We start from the raw sequence: 11,131 nt of genomic DNA, 5'->3' as shown, positions 1-11,131 counted from the left end.
TTGCAGACCTTGCAATTATTAGTTTTATAATATTCTTGATAACACATACTTGATAACCATATCTTTACAAGGGAATATTTATTCATTTATTGCTGCAAGCCATGAGAAGTCTATACAGTATTCTGATCTCTGTGTTATAAATCAAAGGCATTCATACATCATCACATGTGTAACCTGCTCTCATTGTTTTGACAAGAAATCAAAGGTTATGCCGACTGTTAGGAGAGATTTCACTCTCTTTCATTTTACACTCTTTCATTTTACATTTTTACATTCGCTCAACTGCTGCCCAAAATGAACCTGTAGTTAGATGTGCTTACTAGTATTAGTAAAGTAAGGCAGGTTCTAGCACTTGATAACATTGAAGTTTCTTTTCCTTTTTTTCATTTCATTTCCTTTCTTCCACTGTAAGCTGTGTATTCCATTGACTGAGAAGGTGACCGATATTTTACTTTCAGTAAAAGGACAGAAGTTTTTGTCAACAGAGGAATAGTTGCAATACCATAGTAGTACTGAAAATATCAGTGTTCCACGTCCCTTTAATAATTTTAAAAATCATTCTTTCCTATTGTCATCAACAGCAATAAGACAAAAAGTGAAAATGTTTACAGTTTAAGAAAACAGAAAGCTTTGAGTCAAGTGCAAAATGCAATCATTTATGTTGTACCAGCATGTTGCAGGATGCCAGGATTGCCGCTTGTTCATTGATGGAGTCATTCTGGCGAACATCCTGTAACACAGAATACAGTAGTTACGTTTGATAAACATACTTTTGCTTTCAGAGCTACACTTCTGGTAATGCGTGCATTTAAACTGCATTAATTGCATCTGTTGCGCTGATTTTCTGATTGCAGTATTGGTGGTTGGATAGCTGGGACTCTATGGATTGTTGCTGTAGCCATGCAGTTACAATTGCTGTCCCAGGAACACAGGTTTTTAAAACCTCACGTACATCTGCAACAACTTTTTTCACCTTGGACCATCACAGTGGATCATGCTTTCAGTTCAGTTTTAGTCAATTGCATATCATAATATTGTAATAAATGGGGGCATTGCCCTCCGGACTTTCAGTTATTTCATATATTTCATTTTAATCACTCATCTGTGTGTCAAAAAACATGTTCAATGGTGCCCGATGCATCTTGTGGCTAAAAGGCTTTTGTAGACTGTCACCACAGGGCAGTCACCACTTTAAGCCAAGTTAAGCTCTCACCATGAAGTCTTCACTGTAGTACTGGTGCCTGAGGTTGATGTGCCCGATAAAGTTCCTGCTGTAGTAGTTGGGGTCTCCGTGAGGCAGTGATGTACATATGGGGCACACCTAGAGTGAAGGGGGTGGTGGGAGGGGGGGGACGTAAGGACAGCGTTAAAACAACGCGGAGTAAACGTGCATCTGTGCCGGGTCGGGGGCCGGCGGCGTGTCGCTCACCACCCGTCTCCTGTCGTCTCTGTGGTTGGCATTGCAGTGGTCCAGGAGGTCCAGCTCGTCCAGACCACTCTCATTGCAGTACGGGCAGCTGTATGTCATGATGCCAGAGCCAGGGCTGGAGCAGGGACATTAAGTGTGAATGCTTGAAACCTACACTTGTCTTGTTGCGTCCACTTACAGGACAATATACACAAGATTATGAATGCTACTGACTACACTATGACTTCCTGTCACCTGCTGTGTATTTGATTTAGTCTTATTTTCATTGCTTTTACTGTGTCTATTACTACAGCTTTTGCTGTATTTCTCAGGAATAGAATGCTGTATTACAACCCTTTATAACTGTACCCCTTGGTTCCATGCTGTTTACATTACATTACATTATTGGCATTTAGCAGATGCTCTTATCCAGAGTGACTTACATTGGTTACAGTTTTTTACAATGCTATCCATTTTTTATACAGCTGGACATTTATGTTTATGAGTAATCTTGCATAAATCTAAAATGTATCCACAATTATGCATTGATCAAAAACGTGTTAAACAAATCAAAACTATCTTGTATTTTAGATTCTTCAAAGAAGCCAAAAATATTTTAAAAAATATTTTTTTGGAAAGAAATTCATAGGCATCAACTTCACTGTTTACAGTACATTTGTCTAAGAAACAAATTTCAAGCATTTAAGCATAAGTCTTTAGCTCAAAATGTCTTTGAATGCATATTTCCCATTATCATAATCAGGTGTGTCCAAACTTTTTGACTGGTACTGTATATGGAACTGTATACTGAATGAAAGACTGAGGTGTCGTGTTCTTACCCTTCCCGAGGCAACTGCATGAGTTCACAGTCATCCATTACGTCATTCATGTAGCTGTGAAGAAACACACAGACATGCCTGCTTTTGAAACACTGTTTTAGCTTCATTTACATTCACTCCATTACATTACATTACATTGCATTTAGCAGGCCTTCTTATCCAAAGCAACTTGGAGCACAATAGAACATAAGTGTATCCTTTCAAGATAAATGACCAACAGTGTCAGACCAGGCTAACAACACTCACAGACCAGTGAGTGTGAGCATAACATCATTCAAGCCCTACCACAAGTTAACTGGTGCAACCTGACTAGGCAACGGAAGTCAAGAACACTAGAACACAGAATCTAAAATACATCACAATACTACACATGATGTAATCATCAATCCTAGAGGTAGCAGGTGCTACTGGGCGGGGATTGAGGTGGAACTAAAACTGAGTGTTTATGGACTTACTCTTCGTCCGAGGACAGGGAGCTGGGCGACAAGGGACGGTGCTGTTGAGGAGGTGGGGCTCCACCCAACAGAGGGGCGGAGGGACCTCCTTGGCTTGTTTGGGCTGCTGGTGAGAGAGCCCCCTGGGGGGCAGCCCCCAAACCATCAGCGGGGATTGCCTGGACCTCAGTGTACCTTGCGCTGGAATTCAGGAGGGTACGCCTTGGGAGGGGCGTGGGGGCAACCGGAGGTCCCCCTGAAGGTGGCGAGACCATGTCGGATGAGGTGCGTAGAGTGCTTTGCGCCGCCTCCACTGCCTGCCTCAGAAGGTTCATTCGTCTGGGGGAACAGAAGGGTGGAGTTAGTATGGGTGGTGCTACTACAGCAGGCCCAGGGGTGGCTCTGTGATGAAACTGCACTACTCATGAGAAAGTGGAATTCTCCATCATGTTAACCTGCTTATCTTCTGACTAAAATGATTAACCACTTATTACAGTATGCCCAAGTGCGCTAGTGTGGCATTGTGGCTAAGGAATTGGGCTTACAACTACAGTGCTACAGGTTCAACACCTGTGTACTTCTCTGCTATTGTACTTTTCATCTGACTAAAATGATTAACCACTTATTACAGTATGCCCAAGTGCACTAGTGTGGCATTGTGGCTAAGGAATTGGGCTTACAACTACAGTGCTACAGGTTCAACACCTGTGTACTTCTCTGCTATTGTACTCTTCAGCCAGGAACTTAACCTGAATTGCTTCAGTAAATATCCTTTTGTGTAAGTGAATAATAGGTTCAGTAAGAATCAAAGCCATGCAAGGATGTGACTGGTAAACCAGCTGAAGATCCCTGTCAAACACTATATACATTAAAATGAATTCAAATCTCATTTTGTTCATAGGCTATTGGATAGTAACTAGTAGTCCACATATATATATACAGATATGTATGTTTTCCTTTTAGTAAATGTGTCATTTATTTTATATTTTGAAATCTCTAATGTGGTCAGGTTCATGGACAAAATGGCACCCAGACATAAGGTACAAACTAAAGATGTAATGTAACGCCACACTCTCCACTGTGCATTCACTTCCTTAAAGGTGCAGTAAATGTGGTTTAAAAATGTGCCAGACTTACTCCTGTATGCTGCGGGATACTGTCGGCGAGGGAGCAGGAGAGAACTGACCCTGAACAGGCAGAGCCAGAGCCGGCCTCATGATGCGATTCCTTAATGCACTGTGGCGAACCTGGGGAGATAACAGATAACAGCTGTTCAGGACTTTATAAACTGTGGAATTATGTGAATGAATGATCAGGATAAATGTTTAAAAGTTGCTTCCATTCTGGGGTGGCAGTGCAGCACAGTGGTAAGGAGCAGGGCTCGTAACTGAAAGGTTGCTGGTTTGAATCCCTGCTCGGGCACTACTGCAGTACCCTTGGGTAAAATATTTAACCCACAATTGCTTCAGTAAATATCCAGCTGTATAAATGGGTTATATGTAAAAAATGTAACATATGTAAATTGCTCTGGATAAAAGCTTCTGCTAAATGCCAGTAATGTAATAGAAAGTAACTGTATCTGGTACACATAGTATCTATAAAAAAGACTTAAATCCACTGATCTCACTGAATCCCTGTTCTCTACCATCCAACCTCCCCCACCACCCTAGTTCCCTTTTTTGACCAATCCAAAACCTCAAGCCTTTTTTACCTTCAAGTAAAGTAATTTTACCTTGGAAGTAAGAGTAGCGGTAGCAGAAGTAAGGAGTATTGATTGTACTCATGTTGAAACGGCTATGTATGAACGCTTACCCTCACAGTGTCTAGAATGACATCATCGCTGGCTGGGGTCCTGCAGAGAGGGCAGTGGGGTCTGCTTTTCAGGGACTCAGTCAGACAGCACCTGCAGAACCTGCACATACACACACTGTGTCATCACCAACATCATCACTAATGTCATCACCAACATGTCTCACGCATACACAATGAATAATCACCGACATTTCATCATCATCACAGACATATACAGCACCATCAGTATCATCATCATCATCATCATCATTATCAACATCATCATTAACATCTCCAGTCACACACACAAAACATACACTCATGTTTTCTCTGCCGGCTTCCAATGGCCGTTGAAGAAGGTCCAATGATTCGTATTTGTTAAACCTTTCCTAAGACAGAGGTGGTTTGACAATAAGCATGATTTGCTTTGGATCCATATTAATTGCCTCTCATTTGACCCCCATCCAACACACTGAACTGGATTTAATGAGTGGGAAAAGAGTGATACAACAAAGTCCCTGGCCCTGGATTACACTAATTAAAGCATTTTGGCACAGTCTTTTAAAATAAATGTAAAATTCGCAGCCATTTCATTAAATGTACTGGACTTGTTGAAATGTATCTCCATTTAAGCAAGAGCTGCACTCAAAACCTGGTTACTTGCTTCTTAGTCTTCATTCCCCCTCCTTCTCTTTCAATGCAGAGCATCAGCTTTGAATATTGCACTGTGATTATCAACTTCAAATGTTGCTCATAAAGTAATAGGGTTCCCCTTTATAAATACTGTATACATTACTTAATACGCAGCTTAGAGGACATACATATATTCTGCTAATAGTCATTTGTTTTGTTTATTTCATGTGTCCTTATGATACATATATGATTGTCGGCATATCTTAGTTCATGAGATAGGCCTAGGTGAGGCAGGACTTGGTCCATATTTTGTGTCTAGCTGTCATTTCAGTCCTGACATTATTCACTAGTCAAGCATAGTAATATGAGTGTCCTCTAGAGGGCAGTAAAACGTTTATTGTCACTTGAAACATGACACTTTTTAAAACCGGATTGCACGTGACTAAAACTTGATTAATCATGTCAGCTGTTCACTGCTATTGGGATCAGACTTTGGGTCTTCTTTTAGTGTGTACATACAGACTTCAGAGCAGAACTGCAGAGGATCCCATATCATATGACAGGAAAGAGAGAATAAAGGGGTTGCAATCCTCTCCTACAGACTAGCAGCACCTGTGGGGACTGTAAAAACACACCAACACTCACGCACACACACTCAACGCGAAGAACAATAATATCAACAACACAGTCCAATGGCACTAGCCCTTGCAGGAGTTTAAGTCAAAAGGCTAACTACTACCTACTAAACCACTGAACTTAACTGAAGCTGGGACACTTTTAACCATTCCTGTTCTACTGGAGTACTCTGGCCTTAAAGTACTAGGTGAATGCCCTCATCAGACTGGTAGTGCCTGCAGGAAATCTGATAACACACACCAAAAACAATAACACCATCAACAACAGCAATGAGGAAACAGGCAGGTATATTTATAAAGGTAACCTCAAAAGACAATAAACCATTCCTCTGTATGCATAACACACTGTAATTGTCATCTTCAGTGTCATCATTGTATCAGGACCAATGGCAAATATAATCAAACCAGTAAATGCTTGACTAAACTAATCTTTTGCTAGTCAGCACTTTTCCTGATTCCTGAGAAATATTTTTTCACTTACTCAATGGAAAGGCTGTAGCTGAGATCCACATTTTTTATTTCTGATTCAAAACCTTTCAGACAAAGAAAGGAAATTCCTTTGCCAAACAGATGATAGCCAGCATATCAATGTAAATTTGTACACTTATACACCCAAACAATCAATATGATGTTTCTTTTGATATTATGCTTATTTGGATGATGAAAATGCCAGAGAGTTTTTTTTAGAGAGCTCAGACTCATATGTGATCTGAGGGGAAAAACATTTATGGTGAAACCTGGTCTGTGAGAGAGAAAAATGTAAACACTGAAGATGGCATACATCCCAGTATAATTCCACCACAGATATGTTCTGCTGATCCCGAAGCACACAGACAGTCTCTGCTGATATGAGCACTTATAATTAAAGCAAAATTACCGTGATGTGTTATTATATACATTAGCAAACAAATAGTGTACCATTGTAATGAAACATATTCAGTCAGTACAAAAATTTCCGTACAGTAATGACATCTGAGAATGCAACCCGACACAGGATGTACATGACACATTGTTTCACTTTCACTTACTGCCTGACATTGGTTATTATCAGCTTCTGGGGGATTAAGCACCAATCTTAGTATTTATTATTAGTATAACTCATTAATAGTATAACTTACATATAATACATGTATATTTGGTGGTCCCTTGATTAAATAGAATAATTTAAAATGGGTTATTTAAAATGCAAGGTAAATGTGTAGTTGTAGAGAATTCATTATTAAAAACAGAACAAACTATTATATATTAAAAACATCTACATGTCTTTGTTCATAACTGGATTTTAGAGTTATAACACAGTTTCCAACGAGCATCTTAGAGGAGGTCAGTGAGAGCACTCAGAGCATACGTATGAGTAACATATTTTAAAGGAAATACTTGAAATTTAGGCAGAGTACAATTTTAAAATCCTCATTACCATAAATTTAAAACACTATTTGAGTACATCTGCTGATCAAGTAGTGTCATTACCTGTGGTTCAGTAATTTGTGCAGTTTTTTTACACTGCACTGGATCACTTTAGTACCTTACATGTTTGAGACTACAGAACTTTGAAGTCAGTCCCACGTCACACCCTTCTCTGCTCCCTGCTATGATAATGTTTGCTTTCCTATGGAAGACACATGAATAATCACCATGACCGTTGACAGCGAAATGAACACGGATACTCACATGTGACCGCAGGGCGAAAGACGCATGGGGTCTTTGATTGAATCTTTGCAGACTGAACACTCCTGGTCAGGTGGGCCATCACTGCTTGCAGCACCCAGCTCCATATCGAGCCTGTATGCCTGTCTGTCAGCGCGCGCTGATCCTCCTCGGTCGGGCTGATAAGCGTAAACTACGCCCCTGAGAAATATTCTTCTGCGCAGCCGCCAGTGTAAACGCTCGTCACAGGGACTCCCAGGGACTTTCTGCCTGGGCTTGGCTTTCCCATAACAAAGGAACTTGGCTTCCTGCTTTGTGGCGATGATATCTTATACAATGTAACGTTTGTGCCCAGTCCACGCAGAGACAGATTTCAGGAGTAACCATCTCCATGGGACTTGACCTCACACCGAATATTTCTCATGCATTGCACGAACTATTATACTGTACAGACATTTTGTACAGCTGTGCTGAAACAATACTGATGTTATTTTGGCATCTCCCCTCAGTTTAAATGAAGGAATGAGACAAAAGAGACAAATTCTTTTTGAAATAAAAAGTCATTAAGTAGTGAATGCAGGCAATTGTAGTACCCCATTGTGTTTCAGTATGTGAATGACATGTTAGGTTTTTTTTCAAGACGTCAGAGTTAGCAATGTGATTAAATTAACTGGCAACTTTAATTTTACGTGACTGCAGATGCAAATTAGCCATATAGCTAAATCTGGTGCAACTAATGTGTTGTGCATGGTCCCTGGTAAATACATTAATAAACTAAAATTAACTAATTTGTAATTCAGTTCAATATCAATGGTTACTTACATGATGCTGACAATCATCCAGGTAAAAGCTGAAAACAATTTACTTCATACTGTTGAGGTAATCCAGATTTTCTTGCCATTACCCATAGAGTGAGAGTAATATGTTGCAGGTAAGTACTGTAAGTATTGTAGGTTCAAGGCCTTTAACACATCTTTGTCTCCCAAGGACAGAAATGTCATGCCACATTAAAGAAAGCCCAGAAAAAGAAAATGGAAAGAAATATCTTTTAAAAAATGGCAGAATGATTCCTGAGAGCTCTTGTCAGAGCAGCAAAATGCATTTTGATAGCAATTCAAAGTTTCAGAAAAGCACTGGCCTCTTGGTCCTTTCACTATTGACAGTTGGACAGAGAGATGAAGCTTGCAGTAAGGACCTCAAACAACAACCGCAAATGCCACCCTAAAAATCTCACTCGATACAAGAAATTAATAAATGTGCCCACTTAATATGTCCGCTTTATATTTTTGCCATCCTCGTCTGAATACATACTGTGCACAGAATCTGAAAAAAGATATGACGCTGCTTCTTATGAAAGGAGTTTGGGTGTTATTTCCCTCTGCAGTAGAAAGGGTCTCTATGATGCACACTGTCAATTGCAGTGACTGTTGTGTAGAGATTGACTTGAAAAAGGTAATGTATAGAACTGTAAGCCTCAGCTGACATGCCTGATGATGAAGGTAGACACTTCAGTTACACCTTCTTGAACCATACTTGCATTCCAGAACTGTGGGTGAGGGAGCTGTTGCTTACAAGTGGATTTGGGGAAAAGACAGGACTAAGGTTAAGACAGTGTAGAAACAGGGTTGTGCCCAAAACACCCCCCAGTGTTAGAGAGACAGGACAACGGGAGAGACTGGATTGTGGGAGACACAGGACTTGTGACTCAGACTCAGTGGGTGGACTCTCGTAAGTCACCACATTTACAGATATTAGCACCAGCGCAATGTTTCCAGTGTGACGATTCATACATTCCTGAGCCCTGTCCAAACCCAACATTCGCTTCCTCTGAATGTCAGGGCAAATATACATGGCTTTGGAGGACAAGAATATAAGAGAAACTGAGAGGCAAAACAGAAGCACAATTCTGCTGTTATGTTCTAATATAATATTTCAGAATTTCATGTTCCTTTTTCCTACTTTTGCTCTGATTTCAGTACATTTAAAACAAATAGCCATAGCCTACACCATATATCATATCTTTCAGTCTTAGTTAAACTTAACCCATGCATTTTACATACACTCTTAAATCTGATGAATTACAGTTATTGTGGGATTATAATTTGTAATCCATTTATAACATGAGCATGTTTCATTGATAACATTTTGTGATATATGCGTGCTTATATTTTTCATTACGTTATTCATTTTTGGAATAAAGGAAATGCAAAATCAATAAGTCTTAGAAAAACAAATGATACTGATAACACAGTCAAAAAGTTCAGTCAAAAAGAATGATTAGCGCATGCACTAGATGGCCTCTCCTTCAATGAAGGCCTTTATGACTTTGGTGCAAAGCTCTCATTTCTGTGCAGTGCAATCAGTATCTGGGAAATCAAAATCCAACCTCAGACGGCAGGATCAAATTTATTCACATAATTTGATCGAGGGTCTTTCAAGCTTTTAACTGGCACGGTATCTTGAAAAGAGAACAAAAAAAAATGCTCAGAAGAAGGCCAAGTGGTTCTCTTGTAAATGGGGCCTCTGTGATTGCTTATCGACATTTCAAAGGTGAGGCTTCATGACAGTCAAAATTCCAATCACCGTCATGCCACTACCAAGGAACTAACAGTATGGAACACAATCGATCTCAGTTTCAACCACACATTCCTCCACACCTCTCAGGTTTCACTGGCCCTGAGCTGGTGACCAAAAGGCTGTCATCATGTAGGTCATTTACAAGAAGCATAAATTTGTAAGATGGTTCTCTGATCTCAGCTTTTAGCCACACAGTTCTCATTGGCATAGGAATAATACGTCACTTCCAAAAACTAGGCGGAGGACTTTGCAGAGTTTGTGTTAATGTAATGTGCAAAGTGGAGCCATGTGCAGACATCCACCCTGGCAAAGGTGTGCTTCAGGGATAATGTTCCACACTAACCCAGGCTTTGGGGATGACATGGGTGCCAAGGGGTTCCACATACACCCTGCTGTGTTCCTGGTGAGAACATACAATACTGGTCAAAAGTTTGGACATACCTGATTAAGGTATTGGAAACATGCATTCAAAGATATTTTTATCTAAAGGTGTATGCTTAAATGCTTGAAATTTATTTCTTACACAAATATAAATAGTGAAGTTGATGCCCATGTATGAATTACTTTCCGAATTTTTTTTTTATTAAAAAAAAATTTACTACTTTTAAGAATCTAAAATATAATATAGCTTTCATTTGTTTAACACTTTTTTGGTCAAAGCATAATTACATTTGTGCTATTTCATAACTTTACTATTACTCTAAACTGTGGAAAATAGTAAAAATAAAGAATAAAAGCTGTGTCCAAACTTTTGACTGGTGCTGTACATCCAGCGGCACATCAACTGACCAGTCACAATGCTGTCAACACAATGGCTGTGTTTAAATCAGCATGGAGCAAAGTGAGTGAGAGAAAACATCTATTCAGTCTATGCAGCATAGAAAACGCATCAATGTGCTTTCTCTTGTAGAAAATATCTACTCATTCTTGCTGGTGGAACACTTCACCCACATTATGTTCTCTGGTCTCCACTGTTGTCACTGTCTTTGCTCTGTTCCATTTTTCTAACATTGCATTGTCTACTTGAAGTCAGTAAGCATGCCCTCTTGCTACAAAATATTGGCTGGTGAACTTTTTAGATTATGTGCGTTTGTAGGCCTGCAACCTGATTTCCCCTTCTCAACAGATGTGACGACTTCAATGTTTCAGCCACACCACTTTCACTTT

The 11,131-nt window shown here is 39.8% G+C and overlaps 1 protein-coding gene across 1 annotated transcript; it reads right to left on the bottom strand.

The window, feature by feature from the left end:
* Nucleotides 1–652: 652 nt before the first annotated feature.
* On the bottom strand, nt 653–7,518 carry LOC118770552 (E3 ubiquitin-protein ligase RNF138). The gene is made up of 8 exons (XM_036518297.1): nt 7,412–7,518; nt 4,494–4,593; nt 3,819–3,928; nt 2,703–3,020; nt 2,248–2,301; nt 1,430–1,544; nt 1,214–1,321; nt 653–730 (listed from the first exon to the last, which is right to left on the bottom strand). Exons 1-8 carry the CDS (start codon nt 7,513–7,515, stop codon nt 653–655), a joined length of 987 nt encoding a protein of 328 aa, XP_036374190.1. The 5' UTR covers nt 7,516–7,518.
* Nucleotides 7,519–11,131: the final 3,613 nt, after the last annotated feature.

This window comes from Megalops cyprinoides, chromosome 2 (genome assembly GCF_013368585.1).
Source record: "Megalops cyprinoides isolate fMegCyp1 chromosome 2, fMegCyp1.pri, whole genome shotgun sequence".
NCBI lineage: Eukaryota > Metazoa > Chordata > Actinopteri > Elopiformes > Megalopidae > Megalops > Megalops cyprinoides.
Note: the sequence above shows the minus strand (reverse complement) of the source record. Positions and strands in the feature narration are given on the sequence as shown.